General features: G+C 43.6%; 1 protein-coding gene across 2 annotated transcripts in view; it reads right to left on the reverse strand.

The window, feature by feature from the left end:
• The window catches only part of trmo (tRNA methyltransferase O), a 77,413-nt gene extending 63,189 nt beyond the window's left edge, over positions 1 to 14,224 (reverse strand). For both annotated transcript variants that reach the window (XR_004411422.1, XM_033018070.1), the window contains exons 1-3: positions 14,099 to 14,224; positions 9,305 to 9,459; positions 7,164 to 7,338 (exon numbers count right to left, since the gene is read on the reverse strand). Coding sequence is in view for 1 of the 2 variants with exons in the window: in XM_033018070.1 (XP_032873961.1) it covers positions 7,164 to 7,338; positions 9,305 to 9,459; positions 14,099 to 14,196 (428 nt within the window). In the remaining variant the exon portion in view is untranslated. The remainder of the gene's footprint in view (positions 1 to 7,163; positions 7,339 to 9,304; positions 9,460 to 14,098) is intronic.
• Between the last annotated feature and the right edge of the window lie 3,591 nt (positions 14,225 to 17,815).

The following is a 17,815-nucleotide window of genomic DNA, read 5'->3' on the forward strand; positions in this document are numbered from 1 at the left end:
AAGGCACTACTTACTGCAAATCGTGGCTTGGGTGCTTTGCTTGAAATTGAAAGGCATTACTTACTGCAAATGGTGGCTGGGGTGCTTTGGCTTGAAGTTGAAAGGCACTACTTACTGCAAATGGTGGCGGGTGATTTGGCTTGAAGTTGAAAGGCACTTCTTACTGCTAATGGTGGCTTGGGTGCTTTGGCTTTAAGTTGAAAGGCACTACTTACTGCAAATGGTGGCTTGGGTGCTTTGGCGTGAGGTTAAAAGGCACTACTTACTGGAAATGGTGGCATGAAGTTGAAAGGCACTACTTACTGCATATGGTGGCTTGGGTGCTTTGGCTTGAAGTTGAAAGGCACTACTTACTGCAAATGGTGGCTTGGGTGCTTTGGCGTGAGGTTGAAAGGCACTACTTACTGTAAATGGTGGCTTGGGTGCTTTTACTTGAGGTTGAAAGGCACTTCTTACTGCAAATGGTGGCTTGGGTGCTTTGGCTTGAAGTTGAAAGGCAATACTTACTGCAAATGGTGGCTTGGGTGCTTTAGCTTGAGGTTGAAAGGCACTACTTACTGCAAATCGTGGCTTGGGTGCTTTGCTTGAAATTGAAAGGCATTACTTACTGCAAATGGTGGCTGGGGTGATTTGGCTTGAAGTTGAAAGGCACTTCTTACTGCTAATGGTGGCTTGGGTGCTTTGGCTTGAAGTTGAAAGGCACTACTTACTGCAAATGGTGGCTTGGGTGCTTTGGCGTGAGGTTAAAAGGCACTACTTACTGCAAATGGTAGCTTGGGTGCTTTGGCGTGAGGTTGAAAGGCACTACTTACTGCTAATGGTGGCTTAGGTGCTTTGGCTTGAAGTTGAAAGGCACTACACTGCAAATGGTGGCATGAAGTTGAAATGCACTACTTACTGCAAATGTTGGCTTGAAGTTGAAAGGCACTACTTACTGCAAATGGTGGCTTTGGTGCTTTGACTTGAAGTTGAAAGTCACTACTTACTGCAAATGGTGGATTGGGTGCTTTGCTTGAAGTTGAAAGGCACTACTTGCTACAAATGGTGGCTTGGGTGCTTTGTCTTGAGGTTGAAAGGCACTACTTACTGCAAATGGTGGCTTGGGTGCTTTGCTTGAAGTTGAAAGGCACTACTTACTGCAAATGATGGTTTGGGTGATTTGGCTTGAAGTTGAAAGGCACTTCTTACTGCAAATGGTGGCTTGGGTGCTTTGGCTTGAAGTTGAATTGCATTATTTACTGCAAATGGAGGCTTGGGAGCTTTGGTTTAAAGTTGAAAGGCACTACTCACTGCAAATGGTGGCTTGGCAGCTTTGGCTTGAAGTTTAAAAAAATCACCATTCTCCCTGCTGTACCTGCTGGAGGGAGGGGGGGGGGTTGACTATAAAACCAGGAAGTGGTGTGCCTCACTCACTCTCTGCAAGATGGATGAAGCCAAGGGTCACGTCTCTGATCTCTGAATAACACTGAATAAATGTCTACACAACTGTGAGTACCCTTAATGTGGTTTGAAAATGAAAATATGGTTTGTTTGATGTAAAAAGGTACTGCCTGCAAATGGTTGTTTGGGTGCTTTGGTTTGAAGTTGAAAGGCACTACTTACTGTAAATGGTGGCTTGGGTGCTTTGACTTGAGGTTGAAAGGCACTTCTTACTGCAAATGGTGGCTTGGGTGCTTTGGCTTGAAGTTGAAAGGCACTACTTACTGAAAATGGTGGCTTGGGTGCTTTAGCTTGAGGTTGAAAGGCACTACTTACTGCAAATGGTGGCTTGGGTGCTTTGCTTGAAATTGAAAGGCATTACTTACTGCAAATGGTGGCGGGTGATTTGGCTTGAAGTTGAAAGGCACTTCTTACTGCTAATGGTGGCTTGGGTGCTTTGGCTTGAAGTTGAAAGGCACTACTTACTGCAAATGGTGGCGGGTGCTTTGGCGAAGTTGAAAGGCACTACTTACTGCAAATGGTGGCTTGGGTGCTTTGGCTTGAAGTTGAAAAGCCCTACTTACTGCAAATGGTGGCATGAAGTTGAAAGGCACTACTTAATGCAAATGGTGGCTTGGGTGCTTTGGCTTGAAGTTGAAATGCACTATTTACTGTAAATGGCGGCTTGGGTGCTTTGGCTTGAAGTTAAAAGGCACTACTGCAAATGCACTTACTTCCTGTTTGCTCTGTATATTCATTTTAGATAAAACGCTACCACTTGCGGCTGTGATTTTTGGCCATCTTACTGAGTCCCCCCCTCCGCTGAGCAGGTGCAGAGAATTCTTCCCATCAATTAAAAATAAAAGTGTTATTAGTGTTTAAAAAATGTTGAGAATCTCTCTCCTGTCAATCACGCCCTGAAAGCCACACCTTTTCCGGCCGGAGGGGGAGGGGTTATAAAACCCGGAAGTGTTGGTGTGGCTCGGTCTCTGCCTGATGGGGGGGGGGAGAGGTCATGACTCTGGCTGATCTGTGAGTCAACTGAACACAATGAATGTCTACTGAACTGTGAGTTTGGTGTTTTTTGTGGTTTTATGGTGGTTTCACCCTGCATGAAATGGTATGAAGTTGCATTTGAATTTGGTGGCCTTCGACCCTGCTTGAAGTGGAATGAAACTGCACTTGAATTTGGCGGCCTTGCATCCTGCTTGAAGTGGTATGAAACTGCCCTGAATTTGGTGGCCTTGCACCCTACTGAAAGTGGTATGAAACTGCACTTGAATTTGGTGGCCTTGGATCCAGCTTGAAGTGGTATGAAACTGCACTTGAATTCGGTGGCCTTGCACCCTGCTTGAAGTGGTTAGAAACTGCACTTGAATTCGGTGGCCTTGCACCCTGCTCATAGTGGTAAGAAACTGCACTTGAATTTGGTGGCCTTGCACCCTGCTTGAAATGGTAGGAACATGGATTTGAATTTGGTGGCCTTGCACCCTGCTTGAAATGGTAGGAACATGGATTTGAATTTGGTGGCCTTGCACCCTACTTGAAATGGAATTTCAAGGAATAGTCACGAGTCAACAGCCAGCCCACCAGCCGTGAGTGAGCTGCCAGCAGATCAGGTTTGAGGGACTGAGCTGCCACCCCAAGAACCCATACCAGCACTCCAGAAAGCCTCCCCCCTCCAGAAAGCCCCCCCACTGGCCACCAATATTGGAATTGGTGGAGAGGTGGAATATTGCGTCGGGGGACCAGCCCTCCCATGTGAACACTTAGTCTAGTATTCCTTTAAATTTCTCCCCTCTCACCTTACACCAATGTCCTCTAGTTTTAGACTGCCCTACCCCAGGAGAAAGATTGACTATATATTATATCTTTGCCCCCTTCCAATTTTATAAATTTCTATAAAGTCACCCTTCAGCCATCTAGATTCCAGTGAGAATAACCCTGCCCATGCAACTTCTCCTTACAAGTTAAGTCCGGGTGAATCTCTTCTGAACTTTTTCTAATCTACCGCATCCATCCTGTAATAGACAATAGGTGCAGGAGTAGGCCATTCGGCCCTTCGAGCCAGCACCGCCATTCAATGTGATCATGGCTGATCATCCACAATCAGTACCCCGTTCCTGCCTGCTCCCCATATCCCCTGACTCCGCTATCTTTAAAAGCCCTATCTAGCTCTCTCTTGATGTAGAAACTAAAACTGTACACAATATCCAGCCTGAGGAATGTTTAGTACAACTCATGACAGAAGAATCTTGCAAATTCTGTACCCAATTGCCATAAAATTTGTGGATTTTTTTTCTTCTATTCTTTAAGGAAAGTCAAAGTCACATTAAAATAATACATTCTGCATGTTACTTCAACAAAATATACACGAATTCTGTTCTGAAAAGATAGGTCTTTCTTTTAGTTGGCATTGGAATCAGTCTTGGAGTAATACAGCACAGAAACAGGCCCTATGGCCCCAACTTGCCTATGTCGATCAAGATGCCCCATCTATGCTAGTCCCATCTATTGCACTCGGCTCATAACCCTTTAAACTTTTACGATTCATGTACTTGGCCAAATGTCTTTCAAATATTATTATCGTGCCTGTCGCAACTACCTCCTCTGGCAGTGCATTCCATATACAAACCACCCTCTGTGTGAAAAAGTTGCCCCTCAGGATCCTATACCTTAAATTTATGTCCTCTGGTTCTAGATTCCCTAACTCTGGATAAAAGACACTGTGCATTCACTCTTTCTATTTCCCTCACGATCTTATACACCTCTATAAAATCAACCTTCAGGTTACTGCACTCCAAGGAATAAAGTCCTTGCCTGCCTAACCTCTCCCTGTAGCTCAGGCCCTCAAATCTTGGCAACATCTTCGTAAATCTTCTCTGCATTTTTCCAGCTTTAACAACATCCTTTCTATACTGGGTAACTGGTTTTAAAATGTACATTTACCATTCCCAATAGAAAGATTTCTGACAGGACACAAAACTAAGAAAGGATTTTCCACGGTTCCACTGCTCTCCAGGAGAATTTCAGGGTGGGAGTGTGAGTCAGAGACTCTCCTAATTTGTTTTTATTCTGCTCTTTAGTCAAAAGATATATTCAGTAATTCGATACTCCTAGCTGGGAACAACACCAAAAAGGAATGCTGGTCTGAGATAAAGAAACAGAGCTGTGGTGCTGTTCTTATTACTTCTTTCGGCATTATACGCCACTGGGAGTGCAGAGCATTAAAACCGAAACATAATTCAACATTTTTCTTATCTTGCTGAAAGTTAACATTCAAACCTTTAAATATAAAAGTTAAATTCACAGTGGAGTAGCCTAGCTGCCTTGCTGTCAACTCCAAACATTCCCTACACAATCTGAGTGACAATGCTAATTTAATATAATGGATTTGTTTATTTTCTGCAGCATTGCTCATTGGAATATAGCAGCAGATGGACAAACGGCCAAAAATAACGATGTAGGTTAATGAACCATAAGAAGCAAACATCAGCAGAGTTCATTTCTTGACAAGTACACCTGAAAAGTAGAGATGCTTTATTAAACACCTGCAGTCCTAGACAGATTTCTTGTCTCCATAAATAGAACTCAAAAAAGATAGAATCTGTCAATTTGCATTCATTAAGGTTGAATTTGTTGCAGTTATTTCCTCTATAAAATACAGGGTGGATAGAGTGGCGGTTGTCCCTCTAGAGTTTCACAAGATAAAAAAAGACATAATGCATCAAATATTTTCTGTTTGGAAATTCAAAACTGGAAGTTAGAAATAAGAGCTTGTCATTGATCAGTCCAGTGGGGAATTCAGGAGAGAGACTTTTTACAATGTGGATCACAGTATACTTTCAATTATTATTGAGGTGAGAATGCAAGAATGGAAACTCTGAGGGAGTGATTTGCAATCCTATTACTATGTTATGAAATTAAATTTGCTAAATATAGTGACATCACACATAAGGTGACATGGCTGCTGATTTTTCATTAAAACAATAAAAACAAGCGCTTTATACAAAGACAACGTTCCAGCACTTAATGTCGATGCTGCCTGACCCACTGAGTTATTCCAGCACTTTGTGTATTTTTGTAAATGAGCATCTGTAGTTCCTTGTATCTACTGGTTCAGCAATGTCAGGTAAGGAAACCTACAATACTGGAGATGCTATTATAAATAACTCTACTGCATTCTATCAAATTTGCGCGATGGGCAATATAGCTGCAGTAACAATTACCATGAAGCACAATGGAAGGCAGCCCACCAACTCCTTTTTAGGGTAACAGGATATGCATGAACCATAACCTGGTAGTCTTTACACTAAAGGAAAGCCTAATAGAAAAGATCAGATATATTTATTTTTTTTAAAGGAAAACCCAAGAGACAATTTGGTTGATGCCAAAGTTTTACTGCTGTACAGGCACCACACATTTTATGCAGGGATTACGTGCTTGAAAAGCAGCACATAGTTAAATAAACAGTCAATTAAATATACACATGACTATGCTGTCAGCAATAAATTTGAACGTGTTATTCCTAAAATACCAGCGCATAAATCAAGCTTTGGTATTAAAAGAACGTGCTTTATATTAAAAACGCATAAATCAAACATGCATGAAACGCAAAGTATCTGCCATTACGTCCACCTATAAAGTTATTATATCAAAGATAGACACAAAAAGCTGGAGTAATGGGCCTGTCCCACTTACGCGACTTTTTAGGCGACTACGAGGTCGCCACATGTTCGCCGGAGAGTCGCCTGCATGATGGTGAGCAGTTCCCGCATTCTGTTAACTAGTCGCGGCTTCATTCTGGTCACCGCAGCGACCAGAATTTTGACGCCATGCAGAGCAAGAATTCTCATGAAGTAGGTGCAGTTGTAGTGGGTTGCCAGGAGGTCGTAGGTTGTCGCCGGTGCTGACCAGTGAATTTTGTTGGCTCATTGGAAAAATAAAACGTAAACAGTAGGTTTCAGAACCAAGGATAACCGACCGGTAATGTTAGTGTCCGCCGAGCTTCACAGCCGCATATCTCTGCCTTCTTAAAAGTTGTCTCCACTCCTTCTCCCACCCCCCTCTTTTAAAGGACTTGTGTGACCCTTCCTATACACTGTGCTTTAACTGTCTTAATTACAGCGCCAACCTTCCTGTTCATCGTGTCTGTATCACATTGGCTTTCACCGTGTGAATTTCACTCAGACAGCGCTCACCCCACTTGCCCTATCCCCCGCCTGCATAATTGGCTGGTGAAGGATGCTATTTGTGTATGTATGTGTGTGTGTTTCACTCTGACAGTCGCCATTCCAGTCGCCGGTTTTTCAGCGACCTGCTACGATTTGACTGTCGTCGGCAGTCGCCTGAAAAATCACCTAAGTGGGACAGGCCCATAACTCAGCACGACAAGCAGCATCTCTGGAGAGAAGGAATGGGTGACGTTTCGGGTCGAGACCCTTTTGCAGTTCCTTCCTACACAAGTAATTAAATCAATCAATTGATTACACAAAGTGAAACTGTTGGATACAATGAACTTGCTGACAGCCAACATTTCCAGCCAATTTAATAAAGTCAATATTTGTAATCTTTTGTCACAATTGAGTGATCAGCCAAAAGAATAAAAGAACTTAACAACAATTCTCTAGAGAAATTGGAAGTGATTTTAATTCATATTGCAACATTGAACTTAATTATCACTCACAAAAGTTAAAAGATGCAGGTCATACACATATGCAATTATACAATTAAAGCCAACTTACCAGACATGTGAAAATTGTTCCAAGCCCATGAGTGAATGCTCTGCATTGGTAAAAACAGTCTTGCTAATTTTAAGTCGTGCACGAGATAAACCACAAATTGTTGGTTGTCGAGGTGTGCCATTTTTGGTAGAAAAGCACGATTCGATATATCCAATGGGTGCAGTTTGGATGTTTCCTGAATAATTACCAAAATATAATTTGTTTTATTTCATGACATAGTTGCAGTGGAATTATACCATTTACATTTCTAATCAGCATGTCTGGAGAGACAAAAAAGATGAATTAAAATGTAAGCACACTTGAATACAATAAAGCTATATACGAGAGAAATGTGACTTGGAAATATATTTATTCCCAGATATACAAGTACAATTATTGTTGTTCAAATATATATATTCTACATTGAAAGCATTTATACTTGCATCTGCAGGTGAAGTTTCCACAAATTGAAGACTTTCTAATTCTCTGGCATAATATTCCCCTGTCAGTTTTATTATAAAGTTCAGTAAAAATATGTCAATGCAACTTCAATAATGCACTCCAACTTTCTCTTTTCTTCTGGCTTCCTAATTCAGTTACCATTATGGGTTTGCCACTCTTGGTTGTATTTGGGATCTTCTTCACACAAAGCTGGTAAAGGCTGCCACCAATGTGTATATATTAAACCTAGAACTGCAAAATCAATGATCTTATGACAAACTTAACCTACCCAAATCCAACATGTGCCCACAGAATTTATTTTTTGATGCCCAACAATCGCAAATTTGGAATCCTGGCTCGCCCTAGGCTTCCGACATATGAACATACCACCCAAGATTTAGAACTAACACCAACATGTAACAATGTACATACATAAATGAACAACTTTATAAATAAAGTGCTGATCTTCTTCTTCTTATCGAGTCCACACACAAGATTAGAAGTTGTTCAGCAAGAGCTGAACACACTTCTCGGCATCTGCACAATGGTGTCTGTCTTGCACTTCTTGTGCGTCTTGTGCGTGGTGGTGGAAAGATTGGTTGAAACAGGGCTGCGACGTGAACGCTCTTTCCTTGACCCCAAGTCCTGATAATCAATACATTTATTAATAAAATGCCGATCCTACCTATTCCAACTCAAGCCATAACCAAGGACTTTCTTAAAGCTACGTCAACCCAACCCAACCCAAATGCATATAGTTTTATCCCATTGCACTCAATTAGCCAGGCCTTATTTTACATAAATATTGGCAGAATAGCATAGGACAGTACAAAAAGTTGTTCTGATACTAACATGGCACAGACTGTTCCGAATCCAAATACAAAGAAGTAATACTTTAACAATCAAACTTACTGCAGTAACATAGACAATAGTCTAAAATAAAAGTAGTAAAGGCCCAAAAACTGAGGCAGCACTTGAGGTCTGTGACACTTCATCAAAAAGGAGAAAGGCAGAAAGCTGCAAGTTACATTTTAATTAGACAAGAAGGGGCAAGAGGAATTTGTAAAATAAGTCAAGAATGAGTCGAAATGGCAGGAAAGTCATCACCAGCACATTAAGCCTCTTGCTCTAAATAATGAGTAGTTAATTGGGAGGTGGTGGGAACCACTGAGCAGGTTTAACTATACGTTGGAAGAGAAAAACTGAGCCGATGATATAAAAACAGAAAATGGGAAATGCAGATTAGACAGCACCTGTGGAAAGAGAAACAGTTACCATTTTGCATGTAGGTCCTTTCATCAGACCTCAGAGGGACATAATTAAGCCTAGGTAACATCAAAATGTGAGTGAAAAAGGATGAAGATTAAATGATGATTGGCATATGGTCTGCTCTTGAATATAGTATTTGAAAATCAGAGACAAGCAGATCAAATAAAAGCAATTTAGCACAGTCTCAGTCAAATGTACAATAAAATTAATAGTTGTTCCATTACCAGTCATCAATGGCTCCACTTATTAGTCATGGCTAGCAGGCTGAAAATAATCTAAATATTTTTAATGTCAAAGACTTACTTTGTTACCATTGAGTTGTCCAAACAATTCTTTAAAAATATACTACAAACCATAATAAACACCTAATGAAATTAAATAGTATCAATTTGTGCTGAGAAATACATTGGTTATTTTTTGAATTAACGCATTAAGCAACGATTATTTCTTACCTTTCTCCAAAGATAGAGGCGTTTGATTTCTGATAGGTGCATCATTCTGGACGGGAACATCATCTTGGATAGGTTCCCTTTTCAAACTATGCAGGAGAGTTCGTAAATCCTCAATAGAATTCTTATATACATAAACAGCCTTGTTGACTTCCTGCCTATATATATATATTTAAAATCATGTGTCACCAATAGATACAAAACATTTTAGAGTCATTCCAACTTTGCAACTGAATTAATGAGACAGCATCAACTAATATTTATAAAATATATTTTGCAACAGTGTCATTTTCAAAACACTACAAGAGTACATGAAACAAAGGGAATACCTTGCAGCAGGTTTAAGAGATATAACCATATAACAATTACAGCACGGAAACAGGCCATCTCGGCCCTACAAGTCCGTGCCGAACAATTATTTTCCCTTAGTCCCACCTGCCTGCACTCATACCATAACCCTCCATTCCCTTCTCATCCATATGCCTATCCAATTTATTTTTAAATACCAACGAACCTGCCTCCACCACTTCCACTGGAAGCTCATTCCACACCGCTACCACTCTCTGAGTAAAGAAGTTCCCCCTCATGTTACCCCTAAACTTCAGTCCCTTAATTCTGAAGTCATGTCCTCTTGAATATCTTGAATTCCACCTGTTGTGCAGCAATCATTCAACAGATCTCGAATAGATATTTGGGTTTTGGGATGCATTTAGGACACCACTATGAGCTTTAAAGAATTTACATTTACAATGGCATGTTTGAAACAAATGAAGGCCATCATAGATGCTGAACCTATAAAGATATTAGGGAAGGTGGGAAAATGCTCATTCAAAAAGGCAAGCTTTGAGGACAGGAAAAGAGGATGAATGATTCAAGATAGAAAATTCCAGGACCAAAACATCTGATGGTATGCTCATCAATAGTAAAAGGAAGAAGTGGTGGACATTGACCAAAGAGCATGAAGATAAGAGTTTTTGAATGATTGTAGGTCAGGATTTACTCATAGGGAAACTTTTGAGAGGCACCTGGGGACTATTAGACGAGATTAGAACAAGTGATGTGTACAGTCATTAATTGTTAAAGCAAATGCAGTAAAGGAGTTTCAAATATATAAAATTTTTCACAATTTCAGGATGCCCCAAGGGATTTGCAGACAATTTACCCTGGGTTTCATAAACAGCATTAACTGTGTAACTGTGTATTAAGCTAGTGTTACTAAATCAAATCAATTAAAACCTCTTGCACAATCCACCTACTCCCATCCCATTTCCAGTTCTTCCTTTGCACCAGAATGATGTGACTTTCAGTTCCACTCAGAGATTGGAGCACAAGAAAATCAAATCAGTCTTCCATGGAGTACAGAGTGAGTGCAGCACACCCTGTCAATAAGTCTACTGTCCTCACAAATGGATTAAAGATTCTAGTGAATGAAAATAAAAATATCTAAAAAAAGAATTGTTAATCTGAATCATTAACTTTCTCTCCCCAGAGATGCTGCCTGGCTTGCTGAGATTTTCCAGCAATATCTGCCTTTAACCTAAAATATCCCGGGGCTGCTGTATGAATGAACAGGGGAGTTCTACTGTCCTGAGGGCAATGCTTTTTCTGCAATCAACATCAATGTAGTATCTAGTCTTTCTCACATTTCACAAAAAAAAACTGCTTCGTACAAAATTTAAAACAAAAACAGAAAAGGCTGGAAATACTCAGCAGGTTAGGCCACACATGTGGGAAGTGAAACATAATTAATATCAAAGAGAGACAAAGAGAGTCTGCAGATGCTGGAACCTAAGGTTTAGCGAAACAAAGTGCTGGAAGAACTCAGCAGATCAGGCAGCATCTATGGAGGGAATGGACAAGCAATGACAGGGTCATGTCCCTTCTTCAATCCCTATTAAAGATCCTTCGTCAGAACTGGAAAGAGGCTAAAGAAGCTTTGAAGAAAAGAATAAGCTCAACTAATATCACAGGATGGACAAATGATACAGATAAATCAAGTTACCTTAAGTTGTAGAATTAAACATTGAATCCAGTAGCCTGCAATGTGCCAGAACAGTACCCCATTCTCCAATGGTACTCCAGAAGTCTTAGATGAAAATGGGGTACAATTCCAGGCATATTGCCTTCTGGACTCAATATTGAATTTTATAACTTCAGTTAACTTTGATTTCATGGTTTGCATCAGTTACCACCCTGTAATACTGACTTGGCTGATTCAATTTTTTCTGTTGAAAGTGGAGGTTTTGCCCAACCTGACCCGACTTCATACTCTGCATTTCACAACTCCCTCATTCTTTTGTTGACATTCCCTCTCTTTAACTGGTCCATTCTTCATTGATCAGATAACCCTGTTTACAGTCTATTCCCAATAGTCACCCTGGTTTTACCTTGTCAGAGACAGTTCCCTCGTAGTACAAATAACAGAATAGCAGAGGACCAGGCTTTTCAAGCCCATGTCTGCACCAAACATGATACCAAGTTAAATTATATTTCTCCATTCCTGTATATCACAAACCTATTTAAAAGCCTCCTACACGCCACTATCGTATCTGCCTCCACCACCATCGCTGGCATCCCATTCCAGGCACCCACCATTTTCTGTGTAAAAAAAACTTGTCCCACGCATTTCCTTTAAACTGTCCCTCACCCCTTATACCCATGTCCTGTAATATTTGATGTTTCCATCCTAGGAAAAATGTTATGGATGTTTACCCGTGTCTGTCTACGCCTCTCATAAGTTGCTTTTCTTCCATCGTCTCCCCTTAACTCCCCCTCTCCCTGCATCAAATGCCTCCTAATCCTGAAATAATTCTGGCAAATCTCCTCTGCACCTTTCCAAAGCCTCCACATCCTTCCTGTAATGGGGCAACAAGAACTGTAGACAATACTCCAAATACAGCCTAACCATAGCCCTGTAAATCTCCAAAACATGATTTCCTGCCTCTTTCACTCTGTGCCCAGCCAATGAAAAAAAGGACACAAAAGGCTGGACCAACTCAGCAGGTCATGTAACATCTCTGGAGACCATGGATAGGTGATATTTCAGATCGAGACCCTTCAAAGTAAGCATACCAAACACCTTCTTTATCATACTATCTACCTGTGTTGCCGCTTTAAGGGAGCTATGGACTTGGACTGCAAGATCATTGTATATCAATGCTGTTAAGGGTCTTGACATTAACAGTATACTTTTGGTTTACATTCGACCTCCTAAAATGCGACACGTCACACCGACCCTGCCGTTTTACAAGCTTCATTCATCTTCTTTCCAGTTCTGCTGAGCGTCTCTGGCATTTCTTGTACTTTTATTTGCTTTATCACATTGTTGCTTTTCAGATCTCCCATTGCACACATTGGCACTTTAAGTAGTGACCCCAAACATTTGGACAGATTCATGAACAGAGAGGTAACCCGAAACATCACCCATTCCTCTCTAGAGATGCTGCCTGTCCCGCCGAGTTACTCCAGCATTTTATGTCTACCTTTGATTTAAACCAGCATCTGCAGTTCTTTCCTACACACGAGGTTTAGACGGATATGGGTCAATTACAGGCAAATGGGACTCCACTTCACCTCCATCAGATTTGCTCCATTTGTGATGGGCAGTACAGTTGCACTTACAATCATTGTGAAGCACAGAAAAGCAGCCCACCAACCCCTTTTCATGATAAAAAATAAAGTGTTGGGGAACTCAGAGGTCAGCTTTATCATCTGTGGAGAGATTGGGCAGAAAACCTGGTCGGGTCCTGACCCAAAATGTCATTCCCCCCCCCCCCCCCCCCCCCCCCCCCATGCATGCTGTCTGACATACCGAGTTCCTCAGGCAGTTTGTTTTTGCTCAAGATTCCAGCATCTGCAGTCTCTTGTGTCTCCATTTCTTCTAGATATCAGCATATGCACTAATTATGACCTGTACCATCATTACACCAATGGAAGAGTTGTAAGATCACAGACACAAAAGCCAAGGACGGTTGGTTTGTGCTAAAAATTTGAGTGCTCTAGTAATTATATTGGCCAATTAATCAACTACTCAAGAAGACATCTTGGTTGGCATGAGGGAGTTGGGCCGAAGGGCTTGTGTTGTTGCTGTGTGATAGGTCAGCATGATCGTAACGGCTACCAAATGTGTAGGAAGGAACAGCAAACGCTGGTTTACACCAAAGATGGACTCAAAATGCTGGAGTAACTCAGCGGGTCAGGCAGCATCTCTGGAGAGAAGGAATAGGTGACGTTTCGGGTCGAGACTCCATCTATCTAGCAAATGGTTCGGTAACATGGGCAGAGGGCTCTGTAAAGACAAGACGGACGAGTGTCTGCAGCTGCTCTGGGCCATTGGTGAGGAGGAGGAGGAGACGGGCGGGTGGACGGCCAGCTAGTCGGGTCCCGGGGACTAGATGCCGCCGCTCTTCGGCCCGCCACTGGTGCTGGTGCCGGTCCCGGGGACTAGATGCCGCCGCTCCAAGGCCCACCACTGGTGCCGGTCCCGGGGACTAGATGCCGCCGCTCCACGGCCCACCACTGGTGCCGGTCCCGGGGACTAGATGCCGCCGCTCCACGGCCCACCACTGGTGCCGGTCCCGGGGACTAGATGCCGCCGCTCCACGGCCCACCACTGGTGCCGGTCCCGGGGACTAGATGCCGCCGCTCCACGGCCCACCACTGGTGCCGGTGCCGGGGACTAGATGCCGCCGCTCCACGGCCCACCACTGGTGCCGGTGCCGGGGACTAGATGCCGCCGCTCCAAGGCCCACCACTGGTGCCGGTCCCGGGGACTAGATGCCGCCCACGGTCGCTCACCTCAAGTTCTTCATCTCTGCTCTCAGGGCGCGCGCCTGCTCCACCAACCAAGGCGCGCGCACGGCGCTACAACCGCCGCTTCCATCCGCCGCGGCCATGACACCAGCAAAGATCCTGTAGCGACCCCCCCCCCCCCCGGCACGTGACGCGCCGGCGCTCCTCCGTCACCCGGCTCTGGCCGGCCCCGGTTTCTGTTACCATGGTAACGGGCTGGGGGGCACCGGGGGCTGCAGAGTGGAGCAGCGCTAACCCACACAGGTGGGTATCTGGAACGAGCTGCTAGAGGAGGTTTCGCAGTGTTGGAGGGCAGGGGGGATCACAAGGGTTTCGGCCCGAAACGTTGCCTATTTCCTTCGCTCCATAGATGCTGAGTTTCTCCAGCATTTTTGTGTACCTGCCAGAGGAGGTAGTTGAGGCAGGTACTATAAAACATTTAAAATACATTTGGAGAGGTACATGAATTGTAGTAGGATATGGGCCCAAGGCGGGCAAGTGGGACTAGTGTATTAGCCCTGTCTCACGGTGCGAGTCCACCCACCAGTGATGCTGAGTGAAAGAAAAAATCAAACTCGTGGTGAACTATGAGGTTCCAAGTTTATGTTCACAGTTTTAAACGAGTTCCCACGTGTATGTCTAAGTTTGCCCTTTACTTCTCATTTCTGCGATGTACCAAGTTCCTCTCCTGAGTTTACGAAGGGGAAATCATGCTTGACTAATCTTCTGGAATTTTTTGAAGATGTAACTAGGAAAATGGACAAGGGAGAGCCAGTAGATGTAGTGTACCTGGACTTTCAGAAAGCATTTGATAAGGTCCCACATAGGAGTTAGTGGGCAAAATTAGGGCACATGGTATTGGGGGTAGAGTGCTGACATGGATAGAAAAGTGGTTGGCAGACAGGAAACAAAGAGTAGGGATTAACGGGTCCCTTTCAGAATGGCAGGCAGTGACTAGTGGGGTACCGCAAGGCTCGGTGCTGGGACCGCAGCTATTTACAATATACATCAATGATTTGGATGAAGGGATTCAAAGTAACATTAGCAAATTTGCAGATTACACAAAGCTGTGTGGCAGTGTGAACTGTGAGGAGGATGCTATGAGAATGCAGGGTGACTTGGACAGGTTGGGGGAGTGGGCAGATGCATGGCAGATGATGTTTAATACGGATAAATGTGAGGTTATCCACTTTGGTAGCAAAAACAGGAAGGCAGATTACTATCTAAATGGTGTCAAGTTGGGAAATGGGGAAGGACAACAGGATCTGGGGGTCCTTCTTCATCAGTCAGGGTGGTGGGACTTTCATATGCTGAGAGAATGGAGCAGCTGGGCTTGTACACTCTGGAGTTTAGAAGGATGAGAGGGGATCTCATTGAGACATATAAGATTGTTAAGGGCTTGGACATGCTAGAGGCAGGAAACATGTTCCTGATGTTGGGGGAGTCCAGAACCAGGGGCCACAGTTTAAGAATTAGGAGTAAGCCATTTAGAACGGAGACGAGGAAACACTTTTTCTCACAGAGAGTGGTGAGTCTGGAATTCTCTGCCTCAGAGGGCGGTGGAGGCAGGTTCTCTGGATGCTTTCAAGAGAGAGCTAGATAGGGCTCTTAAAAATAGCAGAGTTGGGATATGGGGAGAAGGCAGGGGTACTGATTGGGGATGATCAGCTGTGATCACATTGAATGGTGGTGCTGGCTCGAAGGACCAAATGGCCTACTCCTGCACCTCTAGTCTATTGTCTATTGTCTATTGAGTTACCAAGTTCCTCTCCCGAGTTACTCTTGAGCCAACAACGACTACCGACGTGTGGAAAAATCATCACATGGTAAAAATGATGTAATGAAGTTATTTTTTACACTATAAAAAGATCCAGCCTGAAGAACGATCTCGACCCGAAACATCACCTTTTTCTTTTCTCCAGAAATGCTGCCTGACCAGCTGAGTTAGTCCATCATTTTGTGCCTATCTTTGGTTTAAACTAGTATCTGCAATTCCTTCCTTCAAACTTTTAGAACAGTTTGTTTCAAGAAACAATCCTTCCAAAATTGCATTCAAAAGTCCATTTGAACTGCATTTGTTCAAGGTCTGGCATCAATCATTGAAAGGCATAGGCAGTTTTGTGTCGGGAGAAACTGCAGATGTTGGTTTACACCGAAGATAGACACAAAATGCTGGAGTAACTCAGCGGAACATGCAGCATTTCTGGAGAGAAGGAATGGGGGACGTTTCTGGTCGAGTCCCTTCTTCAGACTGAAAAAAAGTTTTGACCCTTCTCTCCAGAGATGCTGCCGGCTTGGCTGAGTTACTCCAGCTTTTTGTGTCTAGTAAGATTGTTTTATTCCCTTAATTTATCTCTCATCAAAACGTTGGTAAACTTCTAACAAAAAGATTAGGTAAATTGAACATTAACGTTATTTCCCCCCCCCCCCCCACCCCGACAGCAAGGTCCGTAGACCAGAGGGATAGTAGTGTGTGTCTCTCTACTCACCCAGTATGTCCGTCAGAGCAGCCGTCCCACCATCGCGACTTAAACTATATAAAAAGCAGCGGCTCAAAACATTACTGATTGGGCAGATCTGCCCAGAAACCACCCCTTTCACACTCACCCCAGCGCTGTGGAACAAAGTTTTCAGAGCCCTACAGTCACCCCAGCTCGCCCGCGAACCTCTGAATGAAAGACAAAGCTCAAATTCTGCACCGAGGTCAGGATCGAACCTGGGTCTCTGGTGCTGCCAGGATGATAAAAAAATTATCAATTAAAAGAATTGAAAGCAAAAGCTACTGATGATAAATTTTTATCAGTTAATAAACAGCAAAAGCAACGAGAAAGTTTAATTGATAAAAGATTTCCTGTCTGAATTGGTTTAAATCTGGTATTTTTACCCATCTTTGGTATGTGCATAATGAGGTGTGGAAGGGACAGCTCTGACCTTTAGTCGCTCTTGATATGCACTGAACATGCAGGACTATTTGGTTACTTTTTTATCTTTATCCTGAGATAGGAGAAATAAACAAAAAGATCGCTATTGACATGCTCTGAGTCGTCATCTATCCATGCAGAAATTTCCACACGGTTAATATAATTGTTAGCGGCAGCTTTTTAAATCCTTCTTCCCCATTTCGTCACAATAACCATTTTCATTTTGTGCATTGTTATTCTTGTTGCCTTGGATAAAAGATTTTCATTCCCATAAATAAGAACCAATAATAGTGAGGTGCTTGCTTCAGATTCTTCTGTTCCTCTGATTCTCTCTCTGTTTCTCTCTCCGTCCCCCTCTCTCTCTCCCTTCTCCCCCTCCCTCTCTCCCTTCTCCCCCTCCCTCTCTCCCTTCTCCCCCTCCCTCTCTCCCTTCTCCCCCTCCCTCTCTCCCTTCTCCCCCTCCCTCTCTCCCTTCTCCCCCTCCCTCTCTCCCTTCTCCCCCTCCCCCTCCCTCTCTCCCTTCTCCCCCTCCCTCTCTCCCTTCTTCCCTCCCTCTCTCCCTTCTCCCCCTCCCTCTCTCCCCTTCCCTCTCCCCCCCCTCTCTCCCCCTCCCTCTCTCCCCCTCCCCCTCCCTCTCTCAACCTCTCCCCCTCCCTCTATCCCCTCTCCCCCTCCCTCTCTCTCCCATCCCCCTCCCTCTCCCCTCTCATCCCCCTCCCTCTCTCCTCTCTCCCCCTCCCTCTTCCCCTCTCCCTCTCTCCCCTCTAACCCCCCCCCTCCCTCTCCTTCCCACTCTCTCTCT

The sequence above is a fragment of the Amblyraja radiata genome, chromosome 3, assembly GCF_010909765.2.
Source record: "Amblyraja radiata isolate CabotCenter1 chromosome 3, sAmbRad1.1.pri, whole genome shotgun sequence".
Taxonomy (NCBI): domain Eukaryota; kingdom Metazoa; phylum Chordata; class Chondrichthyes; order Rajiformes; family Rajidae; genus Amblyraja; species Amblyraja radiata.